Here is a 13,258-nt window from a genome sequence, read left to right as displayed (position 1 = left end):
CCCACACTGGGCAGGAGCTGGGCTCCCCTTGTGCAGGATCCTGAGCTTAAATTAATGCTGAATCAGCAATCAGCCTCGCATCAGGAGCCTGAAAGGATGTTTCTGGAAGTACAAGACAACTGTGGAAGTTCCTTGACACTCTTGGTCCTCCTTCAAGCCCTTGAACTGAAGTCACTATTTCAATAATTACATGGAACAGCTGTAGCCCTCTTACCAGAGCCCCCTGTACACACCTGGGAAACATCTCCATACAAAGTATAAAACTCCGTATCCAAAGTTTCAGAGATGACTGCATTAGTTTGCTTTATTCATACTTGTAACATATTCAAACTTTGATGCGGAGTTCTGCTAACTAATATCTAGTCAAAGACAAAAACCCCTAAGTCAATCCATGAAGACTAAGCAGTTCCATAACCTTCAAAATAAGTTCTTGAATGTTTTATAGTATTTGATAGCAGCTTTTTATTGGTTACAAAACCTAAGCCCATATACAAAATTAGGAACACATTTAGATGCCTCTTTGAAAGAACGTTTTAGTCTATTTTAACTGATAGTTTAAAAAAATAATAAAAACAATGCAATTTTAAACACTGTTCTGAAAACGTAAAAGTGCAGCAATATACTTTGTTTCCTTTATTAACTATGAAATGGTGCAATCCCAATCAAAAGCTGATAAGGTCACAGCAGAAAGAACTGAGCAAGCACTTTGACCTCCCTTACCCAGTTCTCCGATGTTCACTTTTATTGTAATGCATTGAGTGCAAGAAAAGGATCGAATCTTGACAGGAGAGGGAAACTGTTGTTTCAGCATCAATTTGCATGTAATCTCTAGAACAACAGTGAGCGTAGGCTGAACTGGGTATGCATCAGTCTATATGGCGTACTGGAGACTAGACTGAATTAGAAGGGGGAAATATTTGTTCACAATAACACCTGCTGGAACTCTAATTTCACAAAAACTTTGTGACCTTACCTAACTTTGACTTTTTATTGTTTAGTTTTTTAGCGAACACCACACAGTTTCAAGATTTTAGACTATAGTGTGTGAATAGGATGCAGTTACCATATGAAGCTTCAACTCAACTTCTGGGAAAAGAAAAAAGGCACAATGAACTTCAACTCAATTTTATGTGCACAAGAGTTGAAAAATCTGAGCCACCTTAAAGAGAAATTGATTCTAAAATTTATAAAACCTATAAATAATCAGAGGCCAAACCACTATATTAAAACAGATTATCTAGCAAGTAAAAATCTTGCAGTTTAAACATACGCTTGTATCCAGCTGAGATACAAGACAACTCACTCTTTAAAGTGGCTCCACCTTGGCAGATATATATTTAATGAATGCACACCTGCTATGTGTTGTTCATCAGTGGAAAAACAGCTGATCCACAAAGCTCTGATGGCATCTGTCCTTATCTTCATCACAGTAAATACAACCCACATCCAATAACTAAATTAGTTTAGATTTTTCTATCCCTTCACATCAATGCATTGGGAAATTACACCCAGTAAACAACAGCAACAAAACCAGTTTGTGTGATAGCTTACAGAATTTCAAAATTACCGATCCTCACCCCAGCAATACCAAAATCCCTTTGAGAGTGACTGGGTCAGGCGATTTTCCAAAAGCAATGACTTCACATACCCTATAGAAAGTTATTTAATGTGCGCTGCACATCAGGTTTACGCTGAGTAACGGCAGCTTCGATACAGCCTCACACATCAACCAGTTTGTATGTTTTTAATCACATGAATAAGATTTGAGACTAACTTGTGAATTATTCTTCCAATACTCCAAGAATGAAGCTTTTATGACGCTTCTAAGTAGTTGCTGGTTTGTTGCCAACCACATCATCATAAGCACTGGTTACTAAGTAAAAAATAGTTTAAGACTAAATTACAGTAAACATGAAAGCTCCACAGTTTAAACCCAATATAAATCAACCATATCCAATTATCAATTTAAAACAGAAGATATTGACTACTGAAAGTTGAAAGCAAGATTCTTTTTAACTAATACATTTTTGGACAGAATTTTTTTCTACAGTCTGGGACTCTTGCTTTCAGCTTAAACAGAAGTTCAAGTCCATAACAGGTTGTAGCTCAGGTAAAATACCATGCACAGCATTTGATTACTTCAAAACAGCAGGAACACACAGGCTGAAGTGAGTGGTCAAATAGGGCTCGCTGTTCTCAAAAATTAGGTATAATGGCAAAAGCTTCACCAGTCCAAATCTACAGTTCATTCTCCAACCCTGGTTTCTGAGGCAGTTAATGAACACACATCAATTACTGATAGCTGAAGTAGTTTTTTTTTGTTTCTTTTAAACTTAAGTGTTTAATCAATTGCCAAGTGTTGTGTTTCTATAAGTTACTTTTATTTCAGTTTCACCAATGAAATTCATTTGGCTTGCGTTTTTGAATCTATTCTTCCACATAAAGTTTATGAAAATATGTTTGTGGAGGACGATGATGGAGGCTCAGAGCAAACTGGGCCCCTGTAAAGTCTTCCAAAATGTATGCATCATACCAAAGTGTCTTGATCCACAGCGCACCATTTTCCAAAGAAGCTACTTTTCCGTGGAAAGCCAATGTGCCACCACTATGGAATATTCTTAACAAAACTGCAGATTGCGGTTGTCAGCATGTGGCACCAGGAAAAAGGCAAAAAAAGGTAGTTGGGACTGTTAAAAAGAATTCTGAAACAGTTTAAGAGATCATGCATATGCATTTACAGTCCATGTGATAGTGATGTTTGGCAACTGCAAAGTGACCAATACATGGCTTGCTTTAGAAGCATCAAAACGAAGAGGCATGTGTGTCTTGGAGCCTTTTGTTTCTTCACTTGGTAGCCATCTGGTGGTGCTTCGTACTGGTGTGGGACAAGAGAAGCTGCACTTTTTCTGAACTTAAAAATTAAATTCTTTTGTTTGAAGGTTGGCCGTTGGGTCGAAGTTGTAAGTACCTCCTTGAGTGGCTTCAGGAATGAGACTGGGGTCTTCATCAATCTACAAAACACAACAGCAGAAACACATGAGAGGCTGATTTCCTGCATCACTGGGTACACAGAGAAGAAATTCACAAACACTCATGTTTTCTTTTTTTTCAAAGTATTATCGCAGCAAAATTAGATCTGTTTTTCCAATTAAATTCTCCAAATATGTTTAAAAAGAACAACACATCAACTCTGTTCTAATACCATTAGGGAAACAGAAAATTTTTATGGTAATTTAGGGCCAGTGCTGCTGTTTGGTCAAAGCAGTTGCTATTTTAGCTATGCAGTTTAATTTCCAGTGCCAATTTTTAGTACTTCTGGAGTTGGCTAATCACTAGTTGCGGATTCCAAAATTAGTTTTGTATTTTCTCCCATTTTCTTTCAAAATGAAAATATATTTTTATCAGCAGCTGATAGAAATACTTATATAAAGCTTAACAGACTTAGTATCTCCTATCAGAATTTGAAGGATTTAGAACTCATTTCAGAGCAGTCTCATAAGCACAAAATCCAAATTTGGTTTTACATCAACAGTACTTCATTGCTCTATTGATACAGAGTGAAAGGCATCAGCAGCCAACTTCCCCCAGCCTCCTCTGAGCTGTTAGAATTTGGTATTTACAGCCTCAAGAACTAGCAAATAACATGGTCAGTAGCAACAAAATGCACAACTTCAAACCCTACTTATCCTCCTGCAAATCACAAGCTGCACTGCTCTCTGAGCCTCATTTGAGATCATGTGTCATTCTGAAGCAGGAAGAGCCCTTGCGTGGGGGGGTCTGAACAGCTGTCCAAGACCTGGCCTTGCAGTAGTGCACACATCAGAACTGACTCTTGACTTTGGGTGACACTGTCTAAAGCAGGGGGAAGAGACTGAGGCCTTTTGTGACCACAACAATCTGCACGTCATGCCCACATGAAGACTGAGCTGGTTTCAGAACGTTTCACTAAACATTTTTGTCTTGATAAATTAGCACTTCTGCCTTCTGCAGGGATACTACAAAGTAACCCCACCTAAGCTCACCTGCCTTTAACACACAAAACTGAAGTCAGGAAGCTGTTAGTGCTGGTAATAAAGTACAGGCTATGCACTTTACAGGACTCAGCAAAGGAACAGATGGGATTAGCAATGGAGGGACATCAAGGAATCACCAATGTCTCATGAGAATACAGAAGCTCCTGAAGTGACAGAAGGCAAGAACACTCCTGGACAGTCCATCATAACAGTGCCAATCAGGCTACCATAACCAATCCCTTGTCTCCCTGGAGCAATTATGGATATTCCTACAATTCTGAGTGTCAGAAGCTCCAGAAAACATAGTAACAACATAATAATCTGAAGGAAAGTCCTGCTCTTGAGTAAAGCAGGCATATTCAGCCCATTGGGCATAGATTAAATTGTATTAATGTAAAAAGTAAATGCACAAAAGCGAGTACTAACCTCAACAGAGATATTTTCCACCCACATCAACCAGACTGCACTCTTCAGTTAGACACAGAAGTTTTAGAGTCTCTGTGGAGACTCTAGGACACTTCTCACAGAATCACTACAGGCATAGGGAACTTCTCACATATCTTAACCTCTGGTGACTAACTTTCCAATCATATAATGGGCCCATGAATTGAAAATTATTGACTCCTGAAGTTAGAACTCTCTAAATGCCAGCTCTATTTAAGAGAAGTACTGAAAACAGTTCTACTAGGCTGTAGAACTGCAGACACCCCGCAAAGCCTAGAAAAGATAATTTGTCTTTGAACTGCATGTTGAAGTGCTCCTCAGAAACTCACAAGCAGCCAGTAGCAGGAGGAGCTAGAATCAGAAGGTCAAAACACCTATCCCTAGGTACAACAAAACACTAAATCAAACAGCTGCAAAAAGTGTTAATAGTTTTGATGACGCTTTTCACTGCAGAATCCAGACTGAGCAAATACAGAGTTGAAATACAAACATTTTCTGAAAGTAAGGATCTGCTGCCTCTTTCAAAGACTGATGTAGGAGAAAATAAAAGAGGAGAGAAAATAAAAAGGAGAGCCAGAGAACTGTTTAGATTCTAATCACAAGTAATTGCATGTCAACCTGACAAAACTAAGTGAGCACTGATCAATTTGTTAGGCAAAACTAGAGTAGTCCTCTAGATTTTGCTGAAGGAAAGTCCTGACATTGAGAAACTCTACAAAGACTTTAAATTGAGGGAAACTACTGAACAAGGACCAGGAAAACTGACTTGGGAGATAATGTATATTCATGACCACTGGAGCTGAGGAACAGTGACAATGTACTTACTGAGCTAAGAGCACAATGCATATACTTTTCCATCTTTAGCATACTTACATCATCACCAGAGAAATATTGATCTATAATTTCAAATGCTAGTTTATAAATGTCTTCATTCTCGTGCTGTTGCAAGGCTTCAATTTTCTCTAATCCTGAATAAAAGAAAATGGAGAAGAGTTTTGCAAGATTAAACCAGAGTTACTGACTACTTTAAAAAAATAAGAAAAATAATTAAACATTACTACTGAAACACACTAGAAAAGATGCAGCTCAGTTTGAAAATATGATGTACACAGCAGCTCTCTTTGTCTCTAAGAGTAAAGAGAAGTAGTTTGTGAACTTTATATGCCAGGGAATATTCCATTTTATGAGCAATGGATAATGGAGTCTTCTCTTTATTCAGATAAAACTCTTTCATTTTTAAAACTTCTGTCTGTTACGTAACTTTTGGGTTAGTCATTGTGCTTTCTATGTATCCCCAAAAAGAAGTGGCTATGCTTGTGTGTTGGCTGTAAGTTTAAAACAGCAAGGTGACAAAGCAGCTAAAAGACTACTCCTATTTTCAAACTGGACATGGAATAACACAAGGGAAAAGCTTCCGGTGCATTATGTTCATCAGTATTTCTTTATTATAATACACTAATTAGCATACATTACAACTTGGATTGTGATATTGAAAAGACTCCTCATCCTGCTTTGCTCTGTAATGAAATTATGATCCTAAAACTGCTTCCAGGGCAATGAACTGGAGCAAGAATTGTGTGTTTTGCCACAGGACAAAGTATGTGCAATTGTCAAATGAAAAGAATTACAATTCTCATTGAAACCTAAAAAATACCTATGCTACAGAAAGCTCCTTCAACAATTGCCTCTACACAGCCATCTCCAAACTGAAATAAACAGAAAAAAAAAAGTAATGTCTCTCATTAAAAAGTCTCCCTTGTTTACTCAAATAGCCCATGTTAAATAACACTACAGTAAACATCAACAGCAGCAAGGGGAGGACAGAATAACATCCAGCCAATTCAATTTTTTAAAAGTCTAGTAAGCTCTTACCTCCACACTCTTCTATAATTTCAGCTATTGTGCTAGCCTCATCACCAGCCATTATCAGGATGTTTTTCAGGCCATCCAGCACCACCTGCACCACTTGAGAATCCTTTACTGAGAGTAGATTGCAGAATGGTGGGATTACATTTTGTTGTACAAGGTATTCAACCTAAATAATTAAAACCAAAAAACAACAACAACAAAAATTTCAGCATTGTGCTTCTTACATAAATGGCTGCATATACAACATTTTAGTGACAGCCTGAAATCCCACTACACATACCTGATCTTTTCTCCCACTTATTGTCAAATTGCTAATTGCCCAAGCAGCTTCCTTTTGTGTCCCGAAGTCCCCCTGAAAAATAAAATTAATAGCTCATTAAAATCAGCATGGAAACATCTGTCAAACTTATTAAAAATCACAAACCCCTCATGTCAGATTTATAAAAAGAGGATGACAACTTGCATAGCTGATAGCTTGACTGACCTTAGCCAGCTGGTGTATGATCATGGGGATTAGCCCAGCATCTATTACAGCCTGAACTTGTTGCTGGTTTCCTGCTGTGATATTGGAAAGGAACCAAACTGCTTCCTACAATGGGATAAAGCAAAAAAGTAGAGCACGTTTAAAAACTAGTCAGCAGATGAAAAAAAGAACTTAACCAAACCTGACCACCTCAAAACCTAACATCATACAATGAGCAATCACTAGACAAGCCTCCTCCTCCTCAGTAGCACTTGTAGCACACAAACTTTTATTGTACTGTGAAAGATAAAAGGAATCAATGTAAAATTAATACGATTGATTCACAGGGCCAGATTCTCTCTCACACAAGAAGTGTCTCCATACATCCAGAAATGTATGCCTTATATCCACTTTGCACTGCTGGACTCACAGACAGGCTTTAAACTTTCAATCAGTTTTATGAGGAAAATAGGAAAACTGGTAAAGCATCAGAAAAAAAAAGGACTTGCCCTGTAATCCTACTACTGACAGCTCAGTAGAACCTTTCTGCTATGATAAAAGGAAGACTCCACCTCCCATTTTCTTCGTGTAACACGAAGTGGTGTCCACAAATCCCATTTATGTATCACACATGACACTGTCCTGTGACTTTGCTCAGCAGTTACTCCTTCAGAAGGTTCATCCACATAGCTACCACCTATCTGATGGCAGTTATAAATTCCCAGTTACAAAGCAGGTACTTGTCATGACAATCCAGAACATCTTAAAAAGGTTCCAATCTTAAGTAAAAGATGTGGCAAGAAGGCAATTATGAAGCACTGCAGGAAAAAAACCCATGGGTTTCCACTTTTTAGGGACGTCTATTTTATTTCTATTTGCCTCTCACAATATAGACTTGAAACAAAACTGAAAGCATTTCTGGACTTTTTTTTTTTTTTTGGTACAAAAATAATTCCCCGGCCTTCAAAAGAGCTCTTCATCACTCTTTTGTGAGAGTTAAGAGGGAAGGCAAAAATAAATCACATCAGTTTGACTGTCAAAGATAACTTCTTCAGAGATCTTCACAGCTGACAGGGCCTGAAGAAACAGAGATTCCTCACAAATAGATTTTTCCTCAATGATACACTATATGGGGGAATTACATAATCAAAACAAAAAAGCCTTCTCCTCAACCAGACCATCTCTGCAATGGAAGATAGCACAATGACTAAAAAACCCCAAATAACACAAAATACAGCTCTGGAAAAGGAGGCACTGATCACTTTGATCAAACTCTCCCTATTCCATCCCAGCCTTGCAGCAGCGAAGTTATTTCTGCCAAAAGGAAGGAGATGAAATGCAGAGACAATTTTCAGGGAAGAACAGTGATACACCCTCCTTCCTTGAAGATGAACAAGTGAACCAACTTTACTATGGAAAGGTGAAGTGCATTGGTCTTATGCAACTCACTGGACTCAAATAAAATTATGAAAAACTGTAACTGAAGTTAGCCAGTTATTCATTTTGCAAATTAAAAGAAAAAGTATCTCACTCCAAAGCAAAACCCTTCAGTCCTCCCAAAAAGCACGAGGCATCAACACCAATGCATGGATACTCACTATGGCTGTTTGGTTTCAGTCCTAATTAAGCACCAGCCTCAAAGGCTGCATCTTTATACAGAATTGCTCACATGCTGGAAATAACAGCTGTAGGAAATTCTTCTGTAATATTCCACAGGCTACTGTTTTATTTCTCAAAAAAAATACTAAGTTAGGAAGAAACAAATCATACCTTGTTTATCTTCTCTTTTGGATGCGTCAGGAGATGTGGGAAATAAGACAAAACATCACAATTGAGAACAACTTGTGTCTGCTCATCAGTACCAGTTACTATGTTGCCTACTGCTCTCAGTGCTGCTGTCTGAATATCCAAAGTGGGAAGGAAAAAAAATTGCATGTTAAAGACATTGCTGTTACTTACGCTGTAACAAAGAGCATTTTAAGATATCTCTTTATAAAAACACTTTGCAAAATACAATTTAGCACTTCATCCTCTGAGCTACATCAAAAAATGGATACTGGTTCATCAAAATACACAGTACATTACAAAATAAATGCACTGCAGCTCAACTCAAAAAGTGCAAAGATTAGAAATTAAAAGAATATTAAAACCTTTGAAGATTAGTCATCATGTACCTGATCTGTGCTACAATTCCAACAACAGCTTCTAGGCTCTGTGTCTGCTGAGGTTGCTCACTGCTCCATTCAGCTGCTCACTATGGCATTCAAAACCTCACAACTACTTATTGAGTCTCAGGTGATTTCAGAAATGGACTTTACATCTTTATGTATTGGTCAGTAAATGCTTTACAAGTGACAGAACACTGGAGAGACTTCTTCCATCAAGTGAACTAGTCTGACAAATTTTAAGACAGCCAAATCTCATCCAAAGTACAAACTAAACAAATGTGTCAAAAGCACAGATATACAGAAGATCTCCATATTACAGCAGATGGGTCATAAAAAACCCAGTGCACATTAATTAGCTTTTAGTTTCACATTGTCTTTAAAATTAATCAAGTAAGCTCAGTTAGCCTTTCACAGCTAATTACAAATATACTTTATTAAAAGGACTCAGCATTCACAAATATTTCCATACTGTAAAGGTTCCAAAATATAGATTTCCATGAACTATTCAGATAGAACATGCACAACCATGTATGCAGCACCAGAAAAAGTGCATATTACTTGAATTCTGGAAAACATAAAATCTATTGTCATTAAATATTTTAGGACTACAAAAGGAAGGCACCCCTGGTAATCACATAATGGAAGTCAATGTTTTACCTGTTACTACTTAAAACTGGTTTAGCACTGTTTTGCTTGAGTTTTGTCTCTTTTTAACATTTTTTTCCCCAGTGTAGGTAATACTTTTTGTTCATTTTACCTACGCAAAATGTAGCTATAAATGTTCATCTCACTAACTCCACTAATAAATACTGTAAGGCACATTTTTTAGCAAACAGCATACAAAGGACTATTCAAACACAACTGAATCAGACTTACTTGAACTTTAACCTCCTGATGACTCAGAAGGGGAACTAGAAAAGGTACAACTCCCGAATCAATCACCATTTGTATCTGTTCATTTCCACCATCTGTTAAGTAGGACAAAGCCCAAACAGTGTCCACAAGAATCTGCAAATTGGAGAGAATACGGTTTACATGTTGAACAGAAAAAATCTGTATAACGAAGGCTTAATTTAGTGAACAACATTCTACTATCTGGGGTGGAGAGGGGAAAACATGCAATTTAGTTATAGGAAAAACTTAAACATGATTGTGATAAGACCTAATCAGTAATATGTTAGATTATTATGTACAACTATGGAAACCAGGGCCATTTGTTCCATCAGAGTAATTTCTGTATGTCCTGTATGTCCACATTTTGGTGCACAAAGTGACAGCATACATCATCTCACAAAGGTAAACTGTTGGGCTTGATTTACATTTTCAAGATAGACAACCAGCTCAGGTAAGTAGCTGTGCTAGTAACTTTCTGAAGAAAATACCAATACTGCTTCCTTAGCATAGCTGTAATTTGTCAGCTGTGCTATCTTATGATTACAGAATATATAAATTCCCTTAAGTCTCTAATCCATTGGACATCTTAGCATTTCTGATCCATAGTGCAGTTCTGAAGTGAAACTGCAAACAAGTCTGGATGTATGCCTTTTCCTGCCTTCATATTAAGAATAAAAAGCAGGAAAGGAAAGGGGTTCTCATACCAACTAAAGGACTGGCAACTATTGTAATGTGGCAACTGTTGAAGTGTTCAAGCAAAGCAAAACCCACAGAGAAATGCCTATCATGCAGGGCCATATGAGAATCTTAAAAGAAAAAAAAGTCACTGATGACTTGATAAGGATGATTAGAAGCCCTCAAAAATAGACAGGTACAAAAGTTAGTCACTGAAAGGTAGTACCTGAAGCAGATATAAAGCGAGCAGAGAGGGATATCACATCACATAGACATGATGTTAGGAACTGCAGGAAAAGAAATCTGGACCCTACTAAGGACATAATCTGTTTAGGTTGCTAGATCTAGCCTACTTTTCAGATAGCCATTTGCAATTTCCAGCTATGAGAACAGCTGAATACTGCAGTACTAGAGCACAGGAAGGACTTCACAGTCCTGACCCAGCTGCAGCCACCCAGCTCCGGATGCCAGCCAGCACAGCCCAAAGGCTTTCCTGCCACAGCCTGCTGCTGCCCTCACCTCCTGTGCTGCAGTGAAGCCACTGTGGCAGCAGAAGCAGTGAGAGATGGTGCCTCACCAGTTTGCTGCCCCACAGCCCTGCTGGTGACGAGAGCAGCAGCCGCCAGAAGCGCTCACAGGACTGTGGGCTGACCTACCTGCATCACTGACTCATCTCCAAAGATAGGTTTGCTGCTCCAGTACGGAGAGGCTGAGACCACACTGGTACCTCCAAACTAGCACCTGACTCTCAGGATCAAAATGACGGACACCCTAATTGAGATCAGTCAAAACCTGGCATCACAGTCTCATATCTACATCAATAAGCTCTCATACAATCATTGCTTGCAAAAAGTTTAAAATTTGGCAGAAAAAAAGAGCCTACAGGTTAGAAGTGTATTCGGTTTTGCAATGAATTCTGTTCAGCTTTGTCCAAATTACTCATTGAAAAGTCACCATGTGCTGTCTCCCACTCACATTACACTGGGAAAACCCTGGCAAAATCCCAGCTTAAACTGTACAAATATTTTGTGGAGGCAAGCCCACTTCACTATTAAAAAGCAGCAGAAACACTGCTGCTAGAGTGTTGAACTAACAAATGACAGTCCCACTGATCTCATGCTTTATCTTATCCCCAAACCCAACACAAGGGTTCAATTCCTTCTTCCCTAAACTAAAGGATCACTACAGGGATTACAAAGTCCTGATAGAAGGAGAAGAAAAACAGCCCAACATCTGTCAATTACACAGATCTCTGTTCTGAAGCCCCAATATATCCGGCTTCATGAGGTAAATCCATTCCCTAGGACATTACTTGGAAAAACACAGGCAAACTCACGATTCAGGAATGTGGGAAGTACTGAAGGTTTAGTATTAAAAACATGAAGGTTGTCAAAGGTGCCACAAAACAATAGTTTATTGCTGTTTGTTTAAATATACTTTAATATGTGATTTCTTTAATTAAACATTGCAAAGTCAGGCACCCAACAAGCTACAGAAGTCAGGTTTACCCTTATGATCACAATATTTTACTGGACTGATATACAGAATTACATCTAATGTTTTTACACGTATTACATATCATCTAGGCAAAATTATAAACCGGGGCAGAATTAAAGTGCAGCTGATGGTAAAGCTGACACTTTAATTTTCTAGTGCTCAATTAAACATAGGATTTTTAAAGCTATTTCAAATGTACAGGATAAAAAATTGCCATCTTCTACAAAAACTATTTCAGAAATGGTATTTGCACTTTCTTTTTCATGCTCTGAATGGCTACAATCACATTAGTCTTCATATTTAATTATGCATTTATGATTTAATTATACATAAATTAACGCACAAACCCAAGTTTACTACTTTAACAAAATCCTGCAGCATTTTCTTTCTAGAGAAAACAAATAATCTAAATATCTAAAACTTTAGAAATTACTTACGTTTATATCTGTATGGTAAATGAGAACACACAATGCTGGCAAAATCTGAAAAGAAGTTTATCAGTCATTACAGTAGAACAAAATTGGTGGTAAAATTATGAATCCAAGTATTGCAATCACAAAGCTTAGCTTGAGTCTGCTTTAGTATATTGTAATCACATACTTTCCAGCAGCTGCTCATTCCCTCAAAGTATGTATAAAAATATCTGTATAATCTGTATTTCAAATTTCTGAAAATATGAGACAGTACTAGATTCTAGACACAGAATGTAGACTGTATTTTGAGGGAAAACAAGCAAATAACAGAGATAAGGTACCCTACTGATATTTTAGAAGTTTAATCATCACACACAAAAATTATTAGCCAAATATCAATATATAAACCTCTTGGATTAAAGTTTAATTTTTTATAATCACAAATGGAGAAAATATGAAACTGGGCTGTGATAAAACTGCTTTGAACAGAGTGCTTTATTTAGTAAAGCATTACTTGCAAGTTTCCTTGTTTCTCTGCTTCATTTTTAAAATGTCATTAAAGTTTAGCTGTTAATAGTAACATACTTCACATGCCTTCAAAAACTGTATCTACACTTTTGAATTTATCTTAAAATCAAGAACTTTACTTACAATTACAGTTCTAGTCAAATAGCTCAATTTTACTAACTGTGCCAACATTATGAACCAAGCATTTGCTCTGTTCACCAGTTTAAAAGGATTTTCAGGATTTCTGGGACTTGGCATTGGCTGCATGTGCACACTGAGTTGAAACACAAACCGTACTACATGTCACTGTTTACT

The 13,258-nt window shown here is 37.5% G+C and overlaps 1 protein-coding gene across 1 annotated transcript in view; it reads right to left on the bottom strand.

Annotated features, from left to right (window-relative positions):
• Nucleotides 1-277: 277 nt before the first annotated feature.
• KPNA3 (karyopherin subunit alpha 3) overlaps nt 278-13,258 on the bottom strand; it is a 47,850-nt gene continuing 34,869 nt past the window's right edge. Inside the window, exons 10-17 of the mRNA XM_059493270.1 lie at nt 12,461-12,505; nt 9,834-9,965; nt 8,560-8,688; nt 6,811-6,915; nt 6,607-6,678; nt 6,330-6,492; nt 5,331-5,425; nt 278-3,011 (exon numbers count right to left, since the gene is read on the bottom strand). Coding sequence (XP_059349253.1) covers nt 2,913-3,011; nt 5,331-5,425; nt 6,330-6,492; nt 6,607-6,678; nt 6,811-6,915; nt 8,560-8,688; nt 9,834-9,965; nt 12,461-12,505 — 840 coding nt within the window. The 3' untranslated portion in view covers nt 278-2,912. The remainder of the gene's footprint in view (nt 3,012-5,330; nt 5,426-6,329; nt 6,493-6,606; nt 6,679-6,810; nt 6,916-8,559; nt 8,689-9,833; nt 9,966-12,460; nt 12,506-13,258) is intronic.

This window comes from Ammospiza nelsoni, chromosome 2 (genome assembly GCF_027579445.1).
Source record: "Ammospiza nelsoni isolate bAmmNel1 chromosome 2, bAmmNel1.pri, whole genome shotgun sequence".
NCBI lineage: Eukaryota > Metazoa > Chordata > Aves > Passeriformes > Passerellidae > Ammospiza > Ammospiza nelsoni.
The sequence above is the reverse complement of the archived record's forward strand: the minus strand, read 5'-3'. Positions and strand labels throughout refer to the sequence as shown.